This window comes from Mastomys coucha, unplaced genomic scaffold, assembly GCF_008632895.1.
Source record: "Mastomys coucha isolate ucsf_1 unplaced genomic scaffold, UCSF_Mcou_1 pScaffold15, whole genome shotgun sequence".
Taxonomy (NCBI): Eukaryota; Metazoa; Chordata; class Mammalia; order Rodentia; family Muridae; genus Mastomys; species Mastomys coucha.
In genome coordinates, this window is record NW_022196897.1 from 58,102,972 (window position 1) to 58,127,428 (window position 24,457).

The 24,457-nt window shown below is 42.2% G+C and overlaps 1 protein-coding gene across 2 annotated transcripts in view; it reads right to left on the reverse strand.

Annotated features, from left to right (window-relative positions):
• Positions 1-24,457, reverse strand: part of Slc25a12 (solute carrier family 25 member 12) — a 94,078-nt gene that overhangs the window by 31,688 nt on the left and 37,933 nt on the right. For both annotated transcript variants that reach the window (XM_031370590.1, XM_031370589.1), the window contains exons 4-9: positions 24,097-24,212; positions 14,421-14,560; positions 9,008-9,154; positions 6,477-6,615; positions 5,636-5,729; positions 2,445-2,529 (exon numbers count right to left, since the gene is read on the reverse strand). In XM_031370590.1, the coding sequence (XP_031226450.1) occupies positions 2,445-2,529; positions 5,636-5,729; positions 6,477-6,615; positions 9,008-9,154; positions 14,421-14,560; positions 24,097-24,212 (721 nt within the window). The remainder of the gene's footprint in view (positions 1-2,444; positions 2,530-5,635; positions 5,730-6,476; positions 6,616-9,007; positions 9,155-14,420; positions 14,561-24,096; positions 24,213-24,457) is intronic.

Consider the following 24,457-nt stretch of genomic DNA (forward strand, 5'->3'; position numbering starts at 1 on the left):
AAAAAAAAAAAAAAAAAAACATCAAATTTGAATAAACCCACCTATTTTTAAGGACTGAGAACTTACAATAGAAATGAACTCTGAAGCCCAGTGGGCAGTCAACTCATAATTCCAGTGATTGGGAAGGGGAATGTAGAGGATCAGGAAATCAGAGCTAACCCTAGCTACATCATGAGTTTGAGGCTAGCCTGGACTACATGATTATCCTGTCTCAAAAAGCAAAAACAAAAAAACAGAAAAAAAAGAAACTTTGGAAACAGAGAGCAAAACATTTTGAGCAAGAGGAAACCAAAAAGCTAACCTGCCGTGCTCGAGACCACTAATCTTCCACTCATCAACAAAGCATGGCCACGAGTGAAGTGGCCTCGAGACCACTAATCTTCCACTCATCAACAAAGCATGGCCACGAGTGAAGTGGCCAAAGAGCTCTTCTGATTTTCCCTTTGCTTCAACTGAGTAAAATGTTATTATTTGTTATTAAGGTGGAACTGGAAATCCTAATTGATTTCAGAGAGCAGTTCTATGGAGCTCAAGCACAAGAAATATTTCCTACCAGACCTTTCCAAAATCAACATGATTGGTTTTTTGGAATCACAGTCCTGCCATGTAGCTCAGGCTGGCCTTGAACTCATGGCAATCTTTCTTCCTCAGCTTCCTGAGGGCTGAGTTGCAGGTGCTCATCACCATACTGGCTGAGTACTTTGGTTTCTCACTAACCTGACTGACAAAGGAGAGTGACAGCAAGCCCACCATGGCTGCTCACCAAGAAGTATCTACACATACTTTGGCAAGCTGACCCTTATGCCTCACTGGTCCTCTGTCCTCTGTTTCCCACTTTCTTTCCCCATCTCCCAGTACTTCAAAAAACCTCATAAAGAACAATGAGAAATAGAAGTTCTTTCAAGGCTAAGCCCAATGGGGCATCAGGAGGAAGAGGGCAGCTCCCCAAAACCTCAGACCCCAGAAGGCCCTGTGATCCTCTGCCAGAAGGCCAGGTTTCCACTTAAAACAAGGCTACCTTTTTTAAAAAAATGGTTCCAGGCTCAAGTTCAGGGACCAATCAAAGGGTGGCCAGGTCTGCAGCTAGGAGTCTTCACTCTGGAATTGGAGGGACTTGTGCTCACACAGCAGGTGGCACCGGTATGAACTGGGTTGCCAGTGACTTGTGGGTATGTTTAGCCACAAATATAGTTGGGAGCTGAGTTTGGATGGACAGTTGCAGCTAATGGCACAGGGCCTCACCTGGGGAGTTCAGGCTGGTATATGTGTATAGCCTGCTCTCAGAATGTCTTATTTTGTAACAACTGACTACAATTAGTAATAGGTACATAGTATAGTTAGTATATGGAAATTCAATATATTTTATAGTTAAAGTATTCTAAAGTAACTGATGTTTCTAGCAAACTGTAGGGACCCCAGCTATGAAGTGTTCCTTTTGTACCACAGTCCTTGGATTACCAGAGATGTGAATCTTGTAACATAAGAATGTGGTCTGTGACCATCCTGTGTTAAGAGGGTGGGGTGGAGGGTATCCCAGCATGAAGCCTCATTGGTAAGGAATTGTGGGCAACAGATTAACCACTGTATCTACAAATCCTCTAATTAAAAAAAAAAAGAAAAGAAAAGAAATAAAAAGGTTCCATTCAGTCTTGGAGGTCATCTCATGGGTCTGGCTTTTTCTACTGAGAACATTTAAAAAATCCAAAATGGAGTTGTATTAACATTACAAGACATGGGCCTCATTTTTATTATATTTAACATTAAAGGAAAACAGATTTTCTGTCTGCTTCACTAATCAGATACATTTTTTTTCCATCGTGTAATCTGTTGGGCACAATCACAGTGAAAGTTTGCTTCAATTACAAAATGCTTACTTTAAAAAAAAAAGTCCTATAAATATCAGCTTAAGCACACAGAGTAGCCTGAACACTAATCTATCTTTAAGGATGATTAGGCCAATGTCTGCTAAGGAGGTCACACCCACAAGCGTTAACTCTTACTTTCCTCATCCTAAAAGCTAGAAGATTGAAACTCAAACCCTAGCCATCACAATGCATCAGTTTGTGAGGGTGTGGGAGATAATTTGGTAAACAGAACCTCGGAGGTAGGGCCTCTAGGGCCTTTAATATTCATGCCAACTGAAATCTTTAGGCTTGTTTCCTCACCTCACATCACGTTTTGCTTTTTTGGTTTTTTTTTTTTTTTTGATGATTTCTTATTTTTTATGTACATTGGTGTTTTGTTTACATGTACATCTGTGTGAGGGTGTGGGATCCCCTGGAACTGGAGTTAAAGACAGTTGTGAGCTGCCATGTGTGAAGAATTGAACCAGGATCCTCTGGAAGAGCACCCAGTGCTCTTAACCTCTGAGCCATCTCTCCAACCCACCCCTAACCCCCATTTCAGCATTTTTGAAGGTGATCAGAGTCACAGACTGCTCATACCTGCCTCTGAAGCTCTGCCAGGTTGTAAGGTAAGGCCCCCTCAGCCAGTGGAGCTATTCTCTCAATGTCTGCCAGAGTCAAGCGCCTTAAAGGAGAAAGGTGGCAAAGAGAATTGTTAGACATGGCAAACCCCTCAGGTGGAGCACACCTTTCTCCCACAAACACTGAAGAGACAGGATTTAAAGGGGCCACTGCCTTTTTACATTTTATGACCATTTCAGTGGTAAAAACAGTGAACCTTCAGATCTTATTTACAACAAAAGCAAAAGCCTCCAGAGAAATCCCCGAGGAGGGAATGGATCTAATGGAATTCCAGTGATGGGCTTAAATAGTGAACAAGCACTTCACACCAAAGCCAAGGTCCACATTCCCTCTCCATAATGCAGAAGTCCCCAGTGTCCCACAAGGAAGGTTAGAAACAAGGAGAAAGACAGTTAGCTGCCTTCAAGAGAAGGCCCAAGGGGAGGAAGGACCTTACTTTCTCCTTCCTTTCTTTCTTTTTTCTTTCCTTCTTTTTTATAGTACTCTTCTTCAAAGCCCTTGAGCTTTGAATCATGTGAATGTACCACTATGGACGTCAAAATTGACTTGAAAATAAGTCGATTCTGTGAGCCAGATAAAAGGTCACTTCAGATGCAGCTTTGAGAAGGACTTTTAAAAACCATGTATTCACATGAAGGAGGCTCAAAGCATTTGTCTACAAGTGTGAATTTTGGATGGTTGAGGCATGGCCTGGTAGTTTGTATCAATCACCCAACACTGCTGGTGCACAAGGCAGCTGAAAGACTAAATACCATCTGTCCAGCAGTGCACACACAGCAAGAAGGCACATATGCATATCCAACTTCTGCAGTCCTCAGTTACTTAAGAATTATTTTTAATTATGTATATTTGTATGTATGCGCAGGTGAGGGTATGCACTTGTGAGTTCAGTTGCCCTCTGGAGCCACCAGAGAGTGTTGATGCTCTGGAGCTGAAGTTCCAAGCAGGTATGTGCCACCCAGTGTGGATGCTGTGATCAAACTGGAGTCCTCTGCAAAAGGAGCAAGTGTCTGGAACTGCAGATCTATCTCTTCAGGCCTAGTATATCCGATATTATTATTTAAAGAACTACCATAGGTGACTGGAAACTACAACAACCCAGGTTTTTAAACAGACCATTTGCCTCTTTAGTCTGGTCCACTGGGCGCTTTTGCTTCAGGGCTCTTTGTACATTTGTATATCTTTACATGTATTTGCATGTTAAATGCCCTCTACATACTTTTGCTTTTAACTTGTAACAATGGCATAAATATCAGAGCTTGTCTCTGGGGAAGTGTGATGATATATTAGGCACATCTTAAGAAAGTAATAACCTCTAACACAAATTGGGTGCACACTATTCAGAAAAACCACCTTTTACGGGGATACAAAAAGGATACAATGTTCTTCCATGTACCTCAGCCTATTTAAATGGATTTACAAACTTAACTAAGTTTCTACAAATCTCGTTAAATTCAGACCATCGGGAAAGCCTGCATTAAGTCTACCTTTTCCCTCTCTCCAAGTCTTTGCTTCTCACTTTGTTCCTTCTCCCTCTTTACTCTCACACGGAAACCCCTCCCTCTTCCTCCCACCCCCTCCCCTGCAAGCATGTCTTGGCTCTTTGCTCCAACCCTTTCTCTCTTTGCTTCTGCCCCGGCTCTCCCTCTCTCTCCCTTCCTCTGCCTTTCTGGGCCTCTCTATCTTCTCTCTCCTCCCATTTCTCTTGCTAAGAATCTATACACTGAAGACAAAGCTTATTTAGTTTAATTCTTTCTTTTCTTTTTTGTTTTTGTTTTTGTTTTGGACACAGGCACTGTGTAGCCCTGGCTGGCCTGAAACTTCCTATGTAGAGCAGGCTAGCCTTGAACTCAGAGAAGCTTGATTACCTCTGCCTCCTGAGCGCTGAAATTAAAGTGTGCCGCCACAAAGGACATGCATGGCATGTATTCACTTAGAAGTGGACATTCGCTATAAAGTCCAGGATAGCCATACTACAATCTACAGACTCAAAAGAAGCTAAATGACAAGGAGGGCCCAAGGGAGAATGCTTGAATCTTTCTCAGAAGGGAAAATAAAATAGTCATCAGAGGTGGATGGAAGGAGAGAACTGGGTAGGAGAGGGCATGGGGAGGAATAGGGGTAGGGGTCAGGGATCGGATGTAGGGAGAGCACTGGAGAACTGAAATCTGAGGAGGTGATATCTCTAGGATGTGCCATAGGCCTGGGGGTTGGCAGAGAATTTATAGGGTGACTCTACCTGAGATTCCTAGCAGTGGGGGAGCCCACCTTCTGTAGCCAGGCAGGACTTCCAGGAGGGATAAGGACACCAACCCACCCACAAAACCTTTGACCAAAACCTTCATCCTGCCTACAAGATGTTCAGGGACAAAGATGGAGCAGAGACAGAGGAAATGGCCAACCCACGATTGACCAAATTGAGACCCTCCATGGCAAAAACCAATCCCTGACACTATTAATGATACTCTGCTATTCTTGCAGACAGGCTCCAAGGAGAACTGTCCTCCGAGAGACTCTACCTACCAGCCAATGGAAACAAATGCAGAGACCCCTAGCCAAACATTAGATGGAGCTCAGGGAGTCTTGTGGAAGAGTTAGGGGAAAGACTGAGGGACCTAAAGAGGACAGGGACTCTACAGGAAGATGAACAGAATCAACTAAGGCTTGGACCCTTAGGGGCTCCCAGAGACTGAACCACCAATCAAAGAGCCAGCATGGGCTGGACCTAAGCCACCCTGCACATACGTAGCAGATGTGCACCTTGGTCTTCATGTAGGTTCCCCAAACACTGGAGGGGGAGGCCATCCCTAAATCTGTTGCCTGTCTGTGGATCCCATCCCTCTAACTTGGACTGCCTTGTCTAGCCTCAGTGGGAGAGGATGCACCTAGTCCTGCAGAGACTGTGCCAGGGTGGGGGTGATACCCAGGGAAGCCTCCCCCTTCTCAGAGGAAAAGGAGAAATAGGGGAAGGGGCTATGAGAGGGGAGACTGGGAGGAGAGAGGTGGATATTGAGGTGTAAGGTAAATAAATTAATTTTAAAAAAAAGAATCTATACACTGGAAAGCTGTTGATAAAGGACATGATATATGTCACACCTCAAAAGATTCACCTTGTACTAAGCACCACAAAGAATCACTGGAAGTCTTACCCTGAAGCATTATATAGGTCCGCAAGCTGGTACAGGATATCAATTTCTAGTGGAGTAACCTGTCCGTAGCGTATGGCGCTCTGGGCAAATTCCTCTGATAGAGAAAAAACAAAGGTTAGTATTTCAAGAATCTAATATAAACTCAGAGAGAAAGAGGGGGAGGGAGAGAGAACGAGGGAGAGGGAGAGGGAGGGAGAGGGGGAGAGGGGAAGAGGAAGAGAGAGAGAGAGAGAGAGAGAGAGAGAGAGAGAGAGAGAGAATTTTAGCACTATTCTAAACATGTAAAACTAAATTTAAATGCTCCAGTTCAGCCTATAGCTGCATTCTGGAAAGCTGAGGATAAAATAAATGTTAAGAGGATGAAATTGCAGAATTTCTAAAGAACAGTCCCTTTCTAGTTCTTGCTTCTCTTGCTCATTCCCTCTCCTCTGGTCTCCAGAGTTCCAAGCTAAAGGAGGCTGCTCTGAGGTCTCCTGCCACCACTCAAAAGCAGTGGCCTTGCTCCTCTCTCCACAACAACTCGGCAACTTTCAGTACAAACAAGCTGCTGCCACACTGCCACAGACCTGTTTGACAGATTGGGCCAAGGCTCTTTTCAAAACTGTCAAAAGCACTTTTGCATCCCTGACCTCAGTATCTCTTTAAACACTGCACCTGGGCTTCTAGACCCACGTGAAGAATGCACATGCGTCAAACACGCACACGCAAAGGACAACTGACTTTCCTAATCCCCTTGTTCTGTGGCGTTCTTAGACTGGCCTCACATCTATCTGATGAAAAACCAACATTGGTCTATCTGTCTGATGAAAACCACAGATTCCAATCGATTTTTAAATCTTACCCTTGGTGACTTCAATATCTTTCCTCGTGCCTGCTAAAGTGCTATAGATCTTACGAACAAGCTCCATATTGTTGAGTAAGGAGTTAAATGCGTTGAAGTAGGAGAAGCTAACTTGGTGTGAGGTACTCCCTCCGGCAGCCTAGGAAATAACAACACAAAAATTTTAAAACTCAAAAGAAAGAAATGTGGTTTGGACTCTGCATTTATTTATTTTTTCTCAAAGTGGACCCGAAGGAGTCTCTGTCATTAAAACAATTAGCTACCAGCCCTTAAATACAAGGAGGCTATCTGAGTAAAACACAGTGTACTTTGTACCCTTAGGGAAGGCTATGCAATTTAGGTTTTAAGGAAGAACATAACATCTGGAAGTTGGAGTTCATGGTTCACCCATCACTAAGGTCAGAAACAACAAATATAATTATTGCAGATCAAAACCTGGCTATTTAAACAGGATTCTTCAAGACCCTCAACTATTCAATGCCTGCTGCTCCTGGAAAAACATCAATGTGTAATAAAGACTATTCTCTAAACTTGCTTATTTTTTTCCTAAGCACATACACAAAAAACAAGCACTAACTTTTATTTTTTCCATACTGTAGATCCAAGGCCTCTTCTACCATGCACTATACCACTGAGGAACCTTAAATTTTAAGACCATTTAAAATTGATTATTTTATTTTATGTATACTGGTATTCTAACCACATGTATTTGGTATATCATAGGTGTGTCTGGTGCTAGAGAAAACCTGAGAAAGGTGTCGGATCCCTGGAACTGGAGTTATGGATGGTTGTGAGCCACCCTGTTGTTGCTGGGAATTGAACTCAAGTCCTCTGGAAGAGCAATCAGTGCTCTTAACAGCTAAGCCATCTTTTCAGCCCTGAGACCATTTTATTACATCAACTTTTCTCAATTAAAAAAAAAAGGCCATTTTTATACTTAAGATACCTATGTGCAGCTCTCTGATCCTGCATCATGTGAAACACAACTCCCCAAAGCTCCCCAAATGTTAGAAGATCTGGGGAGGGTTCACTCTCTATTAAGTTTACCACACCTCAAGGCCCACTCACACTGGATAACAGGCAAGTGGCCTCCCTTCATCATCTGTGGAGGCTGAGAAAGTAGCTCCTTGCTCTGCCCATCATTTAGATATAGTCTCAAAAGAGAAAGATTTGGTGTTGTTTTTGTTTGCTTGTCTGTCTGTTTTTTTCAGTTTCCAAAAGTCTAATTCCCACGTCATACGGCAGAGATGATGCCAAATTGTCGCTACTCAAAGAAATGATAATAGAAATACCAAGGTAAGAACCTCAGTCAAAAGAGACCATTACAAACAGTGGCTTTCTGGTTTCTCTTTGACATCTAAATGTTTCACCTTCTACATCGTAAACAGCAACGGGAAAAAGTGTCTGCTCTCCCCATATAGATTTTATTTTTATTAATGTCAATCTGGCTACCAAAGGCAAGACTCCTATGCCTGACTATTTTGCTCTGAGGACTATGATGGTATTTTGGTAAACCAAAGCAACAGTCATCTAACCCAGTTGGAAAATACAAAATGGATCCCTCCATCCTCACCAACACTGCATGCGTCTTTCTCTCTGGATTTTCTTCCCTCCTTCTCTTCCCTCCCAACCCCCGCCCCGATTCCTTTTCCATCCCTCCTTTCGTCTTTGGTTAGGGTGTGAGGTGAAGGTGCAGAGGCGGGCAGGGGCAGGGGTGAGATGTGGAGGGGAGAGTGACATGCTCCATGTTCAAATTCACTGAAGAGAAAGACCAGACGTTGATCTTTCTAGCCCAGTGTAAGTCACAGATAATGATCTTCAGCTGAAACAACACACATACCCATTGGCTTTCCTCCATTCTAAACAGGCAGTAATCAAAAACTTACACATTACACAGTGTGTGGACAAGAAAGCCGGTGAGGAGGGTTTCACCACTGTGTGAGGAAGCGGGTGGCATGAGTTTGCAGTGGGTCCACATGATTATCTGAGAGAGATTTGCACTCTGACAGAACAAAAGATCTATGTCTGGTACATATGCTCTGAACTCGAAGGTGAAAGGGCGGAGGGCGACAACCCCAGAGGCTGGTGGCTCCACATTTCCTCCGTGTCTTCTGACAGGAACATGGTTATTAAATGTGCAGAGGCCAGTGAGCATCCCTCCAGCACACAGAGGAAGGGACAGTGGCATCTAGACTGCCAGAGCTTGGGGCAGGAGGTGACAGAAGCCGAGATGAAAGCAAGACTGCACTGAAATACAGAAATCACTGACTCTTGTCGATGAACTCCCATGTCCCTAGGACTGGACATTGTAAATGGAAATATATGAGAGCAAGATGGTAGCTGTGGATGAAGCTAAAACCTGAGAAAAGACCACTCACCTTACACACACACACACACACACACAGAGTCGCACAGCTTAACCTTCTAACACCCAAACATGAAGCCTGGCTAGTTAAGAGCCAAGGTGTTCCAGAATCCAGTGGTTCTTAAACTGTTCAGGAAGTGGAAAGGGAAGCCCATCTCTTACTTACTGAGACCAGGTTTTCCTCCACAAAAGGAGTGAGCATGTGGGACCGGATGGTGACCATGACATCACTGAAATCCAGACCTGAGATCATGCCGCTTTTGCTCTTGTCTTTCAGCGCAAAGGCTTGCCTTGCGTGTTCCAATTGCAATTCCTGCAGGGAGCAGAGAGAAACCACGTTTAAGTGCCATACATACTGAGGACCTGTTCTACGGCTCTGAATTCACAATAAAGCACCTGATTTGTTCACCAGGCTGACATGAGATACATGGTAGTCCTTGGGGAAAGAGAATGGATCAGAACTGTCAGTTACCTAGAAAGAGAACTTTCTGAATTTACTTGGACCATTTCTGTGACTGAAAACAAAGTATACAGCACTTTTACTGCCTGCTTCCAGCTGCTACAACACAGTGATCAACTCTCTCCGGCTTGAAGACTTGCCGTCCATGAGAGCTTCCTGATTAAGAGTTTACATTCAGTTTCAGTTTTTCATTTTAAATGTTGCAATCAAAACCAGTCAGTTTCTCTCCTCCTCTCTGCATCAGACACCATTTTTTTCAAAATGATTTTTTTTAAAACGAACAAAGTGTGAAACTCTACCAAATGCCAAACGCAATGCTTCCTAATTCTAAAACGAAAGTTAGGGACATTATCAGTCTGTTAGACTTTGGGAACAGTCAGGCGTAAGCTGTGATAGAGTCCAGAAACTCATCGAGGTTTTGAACTGCTGTAAAACCAAGTGTTGTAGCAAGCGCTATCAATAAAAATAATAAAATGTACCCCGGGGAATGACACCAAAGTATAAACCAGAGCATTTCTGTCTTGGGCACCCATGATGTAATCTAAAAGGATGAGCTGGCACAACACATGCTGTGTATTCACATGCCATGTTCATGCTCCATGCAGCTGCAAACTATAGTCACATGTAAAGGTTTATCCAAAGGTAAGATGGGATATTATCATTGCATCTACCACCAAAGTACTGGCTTACCTTTTCCTCACATTTAAAGTGCTTTAAGGGGCTGGGGGACTCACTGGTAGAATGTTTATATGTCATACACAGGCCTAGGTTCAACCCACAAATGGATGGATGGACATATAGACAGATAATGAGATAGTTATTTTTTTACATACATGTATGTATATATTAAAAAATAAAACCAAAAAAACAGAGTCTCATTCATGTAGTCCAGGTTGTTTTTGAACTCTGTACAGCCAAAGCTAGCCTTGAATCCCTGATTCAGCTCCCAAGTACTAGAATCACAGGCATGCAACCACCACATCTGGTTTGAATTATATTTCCCACGGACTTTTGATATCTCAATAGTAATTCAAGTCATTAAAATTAATTTAGCAAATAATTGTTTTATAATTCATTATGCTATCCATTTGTTTTATGTGGTTTTCTGTATGTGTGTGAGATTTTATAGTAAATTTTCAAATAATTCTTAGCAGGATGAAGAGCTAAAGACAAGTCTATCAAACCTTCTAAATCTTTCAGTGGGTCGAGAACTCCAGATGGCTCCACAAAGGTGGTATGAGCCCTCAAGGTGTATCTGATAAGAAAATCAAATAAAGGCTGGGATCCCATTGGAAATTCAAAATCTATAAGCACACACATTTAATTCCAGGGGTTGGGGTTGAAGGATTAGAAGTTCAAAGCCAGCCTTGACTGAACAAGAGACTTGGATTTCTTTTATAGTCTGGTTGCTGGGTAGGGAATAGAGCTGGGGCTATGGAGAGTTGCTAGGGACATGGATTTAAGTTTATTTCCCTCTTTCAGGGTTGTGTTCTGCACCAACTTCCATCAGCCTCAGCGTGCCTCTGTTAAACTCCCCAGACAGACAAGTAACCTTTAAGTTTTCTGCCAGAGTTGGTAAAGACAGAGAGAGGCTAGGCTAATAGCTGATGGGTAGACAGGTAATTGCTTCGTGTGTGTGTGTGTGTGTGTGTGTGTGTGTGTGTGTGTGCGCGCGAGTGTGGTAAGTATGTGTGGTGTGTATGTGGTATGTGTGTGTGTAGTATTGTGGTGTGTGGTGTTGTGTGTGTGTATTTGTGTGGTATTATGTGTGTGTGTGTGGTATGTGTGTGTGGTATTGTGTGGTATGTGTGTGTCTGTGTGTGTTATATGTAGTGTGTATGTGGTATTGTGTGTGGGGTATGTGTGTGGTATTATGTGTGTTATGTGTAGTGTGTGTGTGGTGTTGTGTATGTCTGTGTGTGTGTGTGTGTTTGTGTGTGTGGTGTGTAAGAGTATGCATGAATGGGAACACAGAAGCCACACGAGGACACCAGGCATCTGGCTCCATTACTCTTCACCTTATTTATTCCTTTATTCCCTTCAGACAAACTCTCTTACAAAGCCAGGACAGCAGCCATCAAGCACATTGGTCCTCCTGTCTCTGCCCCACACAGCCCTGGGGTTATAGATATCCCATCATGTAAGCATGCCCACCTCTTTTGGTGTGAGTGTTAGGGACTGAACTGATTCTCATCCGTGTGCAGTAAGCGCTGTACATGCTGAGCCATCTCCTCAGCCCAGGTAACCATTTCTTAAATAGAGCAGGTGATCTCATTTACTAGCCCAAAGGCCTTAACACAGAGGTGTCCCTAGGTTCCAACGAAATGGCCTTACTACAGCATTTTACTGCCAGGACCCAAGTTAATAAATCCTGTACTGGTAGTGTAAAAAAGAATGGCCCCCATAGGCTTATGTTTATTTGGACTCCAGTTGGTAGCTATGTGGGGAGACTTAGGGGGTGTGGCCTTGATGGAGGAAGTATGCCACTGGGAGAGGGCTTTGAGTTTTCAAAATGCCATATTGAGTTATCTCTGTGTCCTGCTTATGAATCAAGATGCGAGCTCTCAGCTGTTCCTGCTACCATATGTTCTGCCACCATGGATTCTAACCCTCTGAAGCCATAAGCCAAATTAAATGCTTTTTTCTATATGTGGCTTAGTCATGGTATTTTGTCACAGCAATAGAAAGGTACCTAAATTGACTATCAAAAGCCCATAGTGTTCAGTAAGTCCTAATCTTAAATATGAACAAAGGACCATCAGACCCAACAAATACCTCTATTCTGAAAAACAGAGACCCAGATAAGAAGAAAAATTGGAAGCTGTGTGTGTGAGAGCCCTTAAAGGACTAAGGCAACAAAAAAAGAAAGAGGCTGGAGAGCCAACTCATGAGTTCAGAGTGCTTACTGCTCTAGCAGGGGACCCATCTTCAGCTACCAGCAGCCACACTGGGTGGCTTACACAACTTGTAACTCCAGTTCCGGGAGGGGATTCACTGTTCTTTTCTGGCCCTCCAAAGACATCTATATACATATGGTACACATGAACATACACAGGTACATATACGTAAGAAATAAACCTTTTTAAAAAAGCAAACAGAGCCGGGCGGTGGTGGCGCACGCCTTTAATCCCAGCACTTGGGAGGCAGAAGCAGGCGGATTTCTGAGTTCGAGGCCAGATCTACAGAGTGAGTTCCAGGACAGCCAGGGCTATACAGAGAAACCCTGTTTTGAAAAACCAAAGTAAACAAATAAATAAATAAATAAATAAATAAATAAGAAAGCAAACAGAAAGAGGAAATGGAAGGGAGAAAAAAATGAAATTTGTAGCAAACATACTCTGCAGGAAATGGGACTGAAAGTCCCATCTTTACTATTAGGGAAGAGGTGGGGGAAATAGTGTAATACTCTAATAGGAACCAGTCAAGAAACCAGCCATTGGTAAGGAGAGGGGTGGTGGGGGTGGGGTGGCGAGTCCTAAAACTCCCAAGAATGTAAGAGAAATCTGCAGTGAGAATGGCCTGTAGACCAGGCTGGCCTCAAACTCAGAAATCTGCCTGCCACTGCCTGGCAAACTGCCTACTTCTAAAGGATTAGCTTTATATTTTATATGAAAACGTATCCTCCCTCTCCCCTATTGTTTTAGCCTCTGTTACACTAGGATAACATGCATGCCAGGCACAGAGCCATACATCTGGCCCTCAATTTTTGCTTACATGGGAGAGTCATGGAGAGTGCCACTGATATGAACTTAATAATAAGATAACCTATTGGCCTTTAAATGCACAAAGGAGACTTTAATAATAACAGCAACAACTGGAAGAGTTAACATTACTAAGTAGAAAAGTAAGCAAACCCTAGAGATCCTCAATAAATCAATAATTCTAGTCATCAATTAGAGGTGTCCCTCAGGCCACTGTTTACAGAGACCCTACTCATGCTCCCCCATACACTTTAAATCATCTCTTCCACATAGTCTGTGTACATCCTACATTTTTCCATTTATTATTTAGTGTATTTCCCCCGCTTCTGTATGCATGTGTATATGCATGTGTGTGTGTGTGTGTGTGTATGTGTGCACCATGGTACACATGGGTGGTCAGAGGACAGTTTGCAAGACTCAGTTCTCACCTTTCACTACATGACTTTAAAATATCAAACTCAGGTTATCAGGTTTCATGGCATTGCCTTTACTCACTGATCCATCTCACCGGCCCCTCTTATATATTTGAAATCTCTACACTACTTATAAAACTTAATGTTGCTGGGAGGTAGTGACATACACCTTTAATCCCAGCACTTGGGAAGCAGAGGCAGGTATATCTCTGAGTTTGAGGCCAGCCTGGTCTACAGAGTGAGTTTCAGGACAGCCAGGGCTACACAGAGAAACTATACCTCAGAAAAGGAAAAGAAAGCAAAACAAAACCCCACTAATACAGTGTGGACACAATGTAAATGTAATTACACTTTATTGTTCAAGGAATAATAACAAGACAAAAAATTTGTACATGTTCCATGTTGATGGAACTTTTCCCCAAATATTTTCTATCTGTAGTTTCTTGGCTCCACAGATACAAAGCCCATAGGTATGGAAGGCTATATTTATAAAATTATAGTCACTCCTATGACTACTGATCTAAGTAGACTGGTAACATAGACTGGTAATTATAGAACAGTTGAAGGTGGAAAATATCTGAGCCTGTACTTGGCCGTGAGAGGCAAAAGAACTCTGAACCTCACAAAGTTAGAACTCAACCCAGCATTTTTCTGAAAGCAGAAAAATTAAGAGGGGATAATATAAGTTGACTACTTACATGAATGCAAGTACAGGCCGAAAGAAAATGGTTGCATGAGTTTAAAGAGCTTGCTTCAGTGAGAGGGAAATAAAGAATGGGGGTGAGAAAGCTGGGCAGTGGTGGTGCACGCCTTTAATCCCAGCACTTGGGAGGCAGAGGCAGGTGATTTCTGAGTTCGAGGCCAGCCTGGTCTACAGAGTGAGTTCCAGGACAGCCAGGACTACACAGAGAACCCTGTCTCGAAAAACCAAAAAAGAATGGGGGTGAGATGGGGACTTCCTCCATCTCTGTGCTAGACAACGTGAGTGCCCAGAAGGATGCCTACCTGAAGGAACTGAGTGAATTCCACATAGTTCAGGTGCTTCTTGCGGTTGTGCCCAAAGTGCAGCCGGATGAACTCGCAGTCCCAGTTAAAAGGGATGTGATGATGGATAATAGTCTGTCCGAAAATCTCCTTGACATTTTCTTAAAAGGGAAAAGAAAAATGAATCAGTCCTACTGATCAATGAATTTTCCATCCACTGCAATGCTCCTACAGAGAAGAATTAAGAAACGTTTAAAAAGTCAAGACCGGCTGCTTCTACCAAGAGGAACTGCAAATCTCTTTGTGCCCGGAAACCCATGCAGGAGCACAACTGATACAAAGTATAATTTTTCACTTAAGATTGTATACTGCTACATATAAGGCCATGAGATTCTTAATTTCTCTTGATTTAATTTTAATTAGGAAGCGATTTCTATCTTGCAATATAAATAGCTGCTACTTTACATTCCAGCACAAAATCAATAGTGTTTCCCTGGTTCCTCAAGGAGTCGAATTAAGCCTTTTATCAGAAGCGTGAATACCTAAATTACAGTATAATGCAATATTTGTCATACTAAGTATGGTTTGATTGAGGCATGATTATTACATTCACACTAGCCTGAATATGACTATTGAAGATAGCTATAAGAAATACTACCAACAGTGCGTCATTAGCTCAGCAGTAAAGCACCTTATTAAAAGCTGATAGTGTCAAAAATAGGGTCTTGCCACAAAGCCTTGAAATCCCCCGAAAACCCATGATTATTAGTCTGAACTATTAAAATATTTTAAGATAAGTGAAATTAGTGATCCGCTTGTCAATGAAGAACCATCCACGGCATGCTAACTTCTCATTAGGTACCAGTAGCGCTGTAAGATACAACCAGAACTCCACTGCTTGTCTTCATGCACCAGCGAGATCATTCACTTTCTTACAGTTCCACATTTATTATAAAAATTGGTTCACAAATGACTGGTACTTTAACAAGCATAGACTGGGTAGACTAATTTAGAAGCTCATGCCCCCCAAAAAAATCACTAGCAAAGTTAAGAAAGCAGGAAGCCTTTTTAGTAATGTCTTAACAAAATTATTTTCCAATTTAATCCAATTTTATTAGTGAATGAGTTTTACCATCAATAGCTATCAATTATCCTAGTGAATTAGTACACATAGGTTTGATGCTTTACAATTGCCTCTAACTATGTTGTTTTCTCTGATTTTGACAGTCTTTGAATGCAATGCCAGTTTCATAACTGGCGATGGGTGATGGAATAATGGATTCTCTTTGTTTTATGTACCTCTTTTCTTAATAAAAATTATGCATTTGGGCAGAACTGCTCCTAACAGGACTCAGGGTAACAGCTCTGGCTCACAGGATGCAGCAAAGTCAGAAGGAGGCATTGGATGTCACTGGGGAGACGGGATTCTCATCTTCTCTTTCAATGGATACAGCATTTCTTAGCTAAGTAGCAACGAGACCTCAGAGTTTTCAACCCACATCAAGTGTGTTCACCTTAAGTAAGCATAAGCTAAACACTGCATGGGGGATTTATTCTGAAAAGCTTTCAGTATGGATTCATGATATTCTGGTTCAAATCAAGACAAAAGATCATCCTTGAAGCTAGGGCCTGGGGATGTAGCTTGTGTAGAATGCTTGCCTATCATGCATGGGATCAATGGATCCAGTCCCCAGTATCATCTAAGAGGGATGAAGGGGGGATGTAAATAAAATTGCAGGTTGTAAATATATTAAAGCTTATAAATTACTTAAAACAGTAAGCATTGTAAAATGTTTAAAATATTGATTGCTAATATAAATATTTTAGGATCCATCTAATATAATTAATCACTCTGTTCTCAAAATAACCTAACTTTACTTATTTTAGAAGTCAAACCAACCAAACATGGTAATGCTGGCCTTCAATCCCAGCATTTGGGTGACAGAGGCAGGAGGATCTCTGCGAACTGGTGGTCAGCCCGGTTTACAGAAGAAATGCCAAGCTAGCCAGAGCTACAAGGTGAGACCGTATCTCAAAAACAAAACAAAACAAATCTAAAAAAAAGGTGCTTAAATTAAAAGATTAAAAAGTGCAATGGAATGCAGAATAAGAATATGGGGGGCTGGTGAGATGGCTCAGTGGGTAAGAGCACCGACTGCTCTTCTGAAGGTCCTAAGTTCAAATCCTGGCAATGACATGGTGGCTCACAACCACCCGTAATGAAATCTGACGCCCTTTCTGGTGGTCTGAAGACAGCTACAGTATACTCATTTATAATAATAAATAAATCTTTAAAAAAATATGAAATAAAACTACAGTGGCCAAAGAGAAGAAGTTATTTCATAGTAACTTTTAGCTTAACAGTTGTAACTCAGAACGTTTAATTATTTAGTATGAAATGTACATACTGCGGCATAGCAGGTCTGAGTCTACTTAGCACAATGCTACCTCTAGAACAAAAGGAAAGGAAAGCTCTCTGCATCATTTTCTGTAACAGCAGATAAAACTGGATCCCTTTTATGTGGTTTGAAAATATCAGAATCTTAAATGCAAAACAGCTTCAAAGTCAAAGACTCAGAAGCCTTCAAACAAACAAACAAAATTTAATGGCTTCAATTTTTTTTCTGACATCACCAAAAGGCTATTTACTAACTAAATTGTCTTTATTTATTTCTCTGTGTATTTATTTGTGATGTTGGGTATTGAACCCAAGGCCTTGAGTATGCTAGATAAGCTTCCCACTGCAGCTCTGTAGCCCCTGTCCCCCCACATTCCTTTTTTTTTTTTTTTTTTTTGAGATAGGGTCTGGTTGCCTAGGCTGGGCCTGAACTTACTCTGAAGCCCAAGAGGGCTTTGAATTTACAATCCTCCTGTCTTAGCTGCCAAGTAGCTGGGATTGTAGGCTGACACTATGGGGCCTGGCATATTTTGCTTGGCTTGGTTTTGCTATTTGAAATAGGGCCTTATCCTGTCACCCAGCATGGTCTTGAACTCTTGACAATCCTCCTGCTTCAGCCCTCTGAAGGCTGGGATTATAGGCATGAGCTACCATACGAGACTCACAAGCTAAACTTATAAAGCATATTTGAAAACAATCTTTACAGTTAAAAACTCCTTGTTAAAGTGGGCTAGCAATCAACCCTATCCCAAGCCACCCCCCTAAGCAAGCACTCGACCACAGAGCTGAACCCCAGCCCTATAATAAAAACTTAAATGGGAAACTCTTTCTTACTAACTTCCTAGCAGTCTCAGAACTTAGAGCACTGTTCAAGCAATTAAGATAGTGATCTAAATTAGTCATAGCAGGCTCTCAAATACAGAAGTGGCATCTTCCACGAGTTGTACTTGGACATTTTCTACTTCTCCCCATATGGTCCCCTGACAGCTGTGTGTGGCTTAGTGGTGACGTCATTCACAATTTATTAACTACTCCATGATACTTTCAGTCCTTTTTTGTAACACCCCAGGCTCAACTGAGATGACTAGGGCTAATAAAACTGTGAGCCTATCCGGCACCTCTTGAGCTGTCATGTCCAATCTGTCCCTATTCTATTACTGTCACCTGAAGCTGGTTCATCAGGAATGTCACAGAAATGACTTAGTGAACTACTGGAGACTTAATTTGTAGTAGCCACTGTTCTGTCACTGGGATGTGACAGTTTACAAAACAAAACTATGTAAAAGTCCTAGAACTAAGAATCAGATTCCTGCACGAGGCCATAGCTCCATCAGCTGCTGCGCTTATATCTTCCTGGGTCACCAGGTCTTGCATGACCTGAGAGGGGAGACCACCATGAACCCTGAGCATACCTGATCCATCTCTCTGCATAACAAGTTTCCCACCCAAAGAGAATCCCATCTTCCAGTGGCAAACAAGGATCTTTAGCCCTAAATAGCACTCCTTACGAGCACTATTTCTGTGACCACAGTTCTGGCCTGGCGTGACTATCACATCTTGGCAGCAAGATCATGATCCAGGAGGCTATACTAGGTTGGTTGGCGCTGCTGAGAGAAACAGGAAGTCCATTCATGTTTCTGACAGAGAAAAACAATAGACCACCTTTTCACTTCCTGCAGAGAACATGGGCTCAGGAAAAAGAAGCTTTCTAATTCCTTTGAAGAGGGAATTGGGGCCAGATAACAAAAGTAGCTTGTCATTATGTTCTCTTTGCTCAAAGGGAGAGCGCATGATTTGTCTGGAGAGCAGGTAAAAGGTGAGAATGTGATCACGTAAAAATGTTCCCAAAAAGGTCTATTAGTCAGTTGAGCTGTATCAGTCACTTATGAAGACTGGACTAGGTGAAATACACATTGAAGCATATTATGTAAATATGCCTTAACAGAGGTTTCCGTTTCCCCGGCAACCCCCACAGTGTCTCCCCATCTCATCCCCCCCTCATCCCTCCCCTGGTTCTTATGGGCGTTTCCTGCAGGGTCTTCAGCACCTTTCTGCAGTACAAGATTACCTCTGACCGGGGCTGGCACTCTTCTCCAAGCCTGCCACCATGCCCGCTCCATGAATGAGCCTGGAAGGAGCTGCTGTACCAACGCTGTGGCCAGAGAACTCCTCCTGTAGGTATACAAGCCATCAGCCCCATGACACAGCCCGCCTACCATCAGCCCAGCTTGACATCTGACTTCAAGGATTCCAGCCGGAGCCACTGCTTCCAACTTAAAGGCTTGAGACCGAGCATTCTTTATTGCCAAGGGAAATATTTTTTTTTTTCCCCAAACAGCTTGGTTTCACCTGCACAGTTCTTAGGGTGAAGTCAAGAGTGGCCCTTTGGATACCTGTGGTAAGTGGTGACTATCCTTGTGTACAACTGAACAGACACGACAGGGAGACGTGTGGATGTGCTTTTCAGTGAAGGAGAAATTGGGAGGAAAGAGGAGGAACAGCTAGGAACCCAGAAAGGAAAACAAACAGCAATAACATAACAACAGAAAAGATCAACACCAGGAAGTGGTGGAGGAAGTCCCGACCAGCCTCAGCATGCAGACTCCCTCAGCTTCTGCCTCTACTTCCCCCTCTACCTCCAGGAAGGAATTAGTGTCCTAGGTGAACTCCCCAAGCACTCTGAGGGGGAAGGTGTTTGTTAACCCTTTACCTACCTCCAGAAGGGATTACTGTGTGATCAGTCAAATAGAAGAGTCCTGCTGCCAAATATACATAAAGGTTCATTTCTCAGGAACAAGGAGTTCACAGTTAAAGAACATCACAGAAGCCCTAACAGTCTACCATCAAGTGGCATAAAACCCAGGCAATATTCTCCTTTAATGTCAAACTCTTTAGTAGCCTTGTGTATTTAATTCAAAATGGTCCTTTTTGATGTCTCAGAGCAATACAAAGAATCTTACATTTTCTTCCTGATTTAATCAAATACCCATGTGCCTCTATTGCACACCAAATCATCATAGTCTATGGCCACTAGATTCTCACACTATCCACGGCTATAGTTATTCTCCACAGAGAAAGGGCACGTGCAGGGTTCTTGGCGGTTACAGTACCGTGTCCTGACACTTAGAGTAATAACTGTTGTTATGGCTTCCCCCTAGAGGAGAGTCCACTTTAAAGGCATGTGTGGAATACAGTTTTTTACTTGCTGTACCCTGGACATCCTGGACAACGCAGTACTATGTTAAAAGGCATCCCTGATTTAAAACGTTTGTGCAGTATGGGTGTGTCCTTGGGAAAGTTCAGTGTGACGAGTTTTCAGTCCTAACAAATCCATTGGAGAGGGCTGGAGAGATGGCTCAGCAGTTAAAAGCACCGACTGCTCTTCCGGAGGTCCTGAGTTCAATTCCCAGCAACTACATGGTGGCTCACAACCATCTGTAATGGAATCTGATGCCTTCTTCTGGTATGTCTGAGGAAAGCAATAGTGTACTCATATACATAAAATAAATAAATCTTTTTAAAAAAATCCATTGGAGTTCAATGTGCACAAGTGTTTAATAGAAATTCTAGAGCAGATAATATGTTTTATACGTGTTATTAGTAACCAAGTAAGAGTTTCTTCTCATTATGTTCATTCATTTTAGAATCCAATCTCTGTTAGAGCAATAAATACCTTCTTGAGAGTTTTTAAGATAAACCCAAGGCAGCAGATAACAGCATGATGCAGTATTACCACTTGACAGGGATCAGGTTATGGCTACCTAATTCTACCCAGCAGGATACCAGCACACTAGTGGTAACAGTGAGACAGGGCACATGGACACTGTATCCAGCACATGCAACGGGCTCCACAAGGCTCAGGCCATCTGGCAGTAACAGAGATACAAGCCATTAAGTAATTACCCACAGCATGCATTAAAAGTTTATTAAAGATTATCAAAGAGAAAAATATTAACTAAAGCTTTATTTATTTAAAAGAAGACAAGGAAGAAAGAAAGAAACAAACAAAAACAGAACTCCAGAATCCTTTCCTGAGCTTTCGTTCTGAAATGTTACAAGGCCTTGATGTGAGTCCTCCGTGCAGAATGGAGGCCTGTCTGACAACAGCCACAAAAACACCTTGTCTGGCACTCAACTAAAGCTTTGATGCTGTTACGGATATAAATAGCTGCGATGATGCTACAGCTTAAATATACAGCTTGGTGTGCATAAAAAGCGCATCTAAAACAAAAGGAGGATGAGAACGAATGAACAAATGCACAGATAACACCAACACTGTTGTCAGAGTCGAAAGACCACAGCAACGGCAACGCGACTGGGTCTCCATTCTGTTGCAGTTTGCATCCAGTATGGCTCCTCACATTTCCTCATGTGCACAAGAGAAAACTGTACCTTAAATAGCTCCAACTAAGAAATGCAAGGACGTTGGGTGCAAAGGATTTAACTCTAGTTAAAGTGAATATCAAATTTCTTTTCCCTAAACATGTTTATATAAATATATAAGAACGATTCATTTTATTACAGACCCACAAATCCTATAAAAAAATATACTTCAAGTTGATGATTTCTTTACAGAGAGAAGCTGGAGTCTTGGAATAATCTTATTACATGGCATTTGCTGAACATAACAATTTTGATGCTTGTTCTCTCAAAGACATAAGTCAGATACTCTCTTCTTTATTATCACTGCTTTCAGATTGGTTGAGAAAGCTGGCCTAAGGCGGGGCTTGATCTCAGTGGTAGAAAGCTTACCTAGAATTCATGAGGCCCTGGGTTCAACTCCCAGAATCATAAAAGATAAAAAAGAAAAAAAAGAAAAAGAAAAAGAAAGAGAAATATTATCTAAAAGTGGACCCTCAAGACTAGGGATAGAGGACAGGAAGAGGAAATGACCAAAGTCCTTACAAAAATGAGATCAAGGGAGAGAAAAAGGAGAAATGCAGGTGGGAGGGGGAAACCAGAACTCATAGAGCAAAGACCCTGGGACTTCTAGTTATTCCATGATAATCTTATCTACACATAATGGACAGAAAAAAGAAAGCAAGTCTCTGAGGCAGGGGGTTCATATGTCCTTCAGATTATGGTAGGTATTATTAAAAACTCAAACTATTTTTCATTCTGATTGTATTTCTTAAAATCCTAGTTCATAAATAATAATCTAAGGGAAAAACAAAAGAGCCATAAAATAATAAGGTTAGGCTGTAATATCCATGAGCTTTTATCTTCATAAAGTTAAGGTGTGTGCCAGCCACTCAGCTGCTTCCTGTGTTCATTTTAATCTCCTAATCAATAGTGACAGGAATCTGTTGATGGTCTGTTGAATGAAGAAGTATCTTCGGTGACAGTTTAAAAGACACATACACAAATCAGGGAAAGCAACCAAATGGGGGGTGGGGCACAATGCCAAGGCGGGTGACAAAATAAATTAGGATTTGATTTTGAGAAACCTAATTCTTTGTTTTTTGCTTTTTGAGATAGGATTTCTCTGTGTAGCCTTGGCTATCCAGTGCTGAAACTGAAGACCAGGCAGACCTTGAGTTCACAGAGATCCACGTGCCTCTGCTTCCCCAATATTGGGGTTAAAGGCATATGCCGCCACCACTTGGCTGAGAAACCTAATTCTTGATGTGCACATGATATAAGCACAGGGATACCGTCATTACCTCAAATTCTCCTGTCCAGTTCCCCAAAAGTCACTGTGCTGGAAGAGAGCTGTGTGCGCATGTGTGCTCCCTACTGCAAGAAGAACGTTCAGCACCGTCACTCACTTGGAGCTGATGCTGGATAACTAGGTGTTAGAGACCCTGCGCTTTCTCTATAGCTCTGGGTGTTTGTGCAGAAAGTCAATGTTCTTCAGGAAGCAAAATGGCCAGAGCTTGCTGCAAAGCAGGGAGGATGCCCAGCAATATGCGAAGCACGAACACCTCTGCAAAGTATCTTGAGGGGAAAATGTTCTTCACAGAGGAAGGTTGAGCCAATAAGAGGGGGGGAATGCCAAAGTAGACAATGTGCCCACCAAATCACAGGCAAGATACAGCTGGTCCTTCTGACAGACCCATACTTGATCAGTTCTGGCAATTATGGTGACGTTGCTTCCTTTACAGTTTTGGGGTTTGTTTTCTATTTTTTGTTTTTGGTTTTTGGTTTTTTTAGGACAAGGTTTCTCTATGTAGCCCTAGCTGCCCTAGAACTAGACCAGGCTGGCCTCAAACTCACAGAGATCGACCTGCCTCTGCCTCCCAAGTACTGTGAGCCACCATGCCTTTTATGTGTAAATAAATGACACTTCTACTTAACACATCAGAGGGGATAAACAGTGCTGTGATTTAGGGAAAGCCTGAATTTCAAGGTTTTCTTCACAGATATTTGTGGCAATTCACACCATAAAAGGGGGTCAATTTTACTCATGAAGGATGGCAAGTTCTGGAAAAGTAAACCTCCCAAATTCGGTAGAACTGAACACTTGAAAATTACAAAGATGGAAAATTTTATATTATTTGTTTTTATCCTTAATAAAAATGCTTTCAAATATTAAAATAAAATGAACAGGCAGAAAAGGGGCTCTAAATCTTTGAAAACACTACATTGGTTTTTATTGAAAAGCTGCTGAAGAAAAGATTAACCAGTACTTATATTATGATAAACTAATTTCTACAAATGATCATCTTTAAAGATGAATGATAGCTGAAGGAAAAAAGGAAAGAAAGAAAAGAAAAATTCTCGTTTGTTTACATGGGAGACAATGTTCCTATGGAAGAATTTAAATCAATTTCTGCATCTACCTCAGGAGACAATTCTGCTCTCTAGGTTTTGTTTCCTTAAACCAAGGCTCTAAAGTGGAGGGGACATTGGGGAAACTCCATCATCCCCGAGCCTCTCTGTGGATAGAAAGTGGCAGGGTAGCAATATCCGCAAGATGCCATGGAGAAGCTCCAAACTCCCTACTCAAAGCTAAAGTAAAACAAAGCCCTTTAAGAATGAGAGGGCAAGCATGTGTGCTGCTCGTACTTTTGCTTCACATGGGCCACAGTGAAAAGCGCTCACTCCACTCTTAGCAAGTCCAAGTGTGAGTGTTTGAATGAGCTGGAGCAACATCACTCATAAATCTACTCCCCTAACTCGCTGAAGAACGTGACACCACTTTTACTTGGATAGACCGCTTTTAGAAATTCCTACTTTGCTCACTGAGTAGGCCCTAAACAAACAATGTAATACTCAGTAATTGTATCTGGGAGTGAAGGACTGGATCAGCACTGGGAACTTTACTTATTACTTATAATCTTTTTTGTTTCCCCTTACCAAATGTCACCTCTCCATTTCCACTCTTGTCAAACAGTTGGAAAGCCACTATGAACATGGAATCTGGAGCACATAGAACAGATTCAAATGCCAAAAACTCTTGATAGGAGATCAACCTGGAATGAAATATAAAATGTTACTGGGGCTGGAGGGATGGTGGCTCAGGTATTAACAGCATGCACTGCACTGCTCACAGGGGGACCAGACTCGGTTCCCAGTACCCACATCAATCACTCAATTACCTGTAGATCCAATGTGTACACACACACACACACACACACACACAAATAAAGTAAACTTTTTTTACAGGCTAATTGAGAATAAGAAAATACTAGCCGGGCGGTGGTGGCGCACGCCTTTA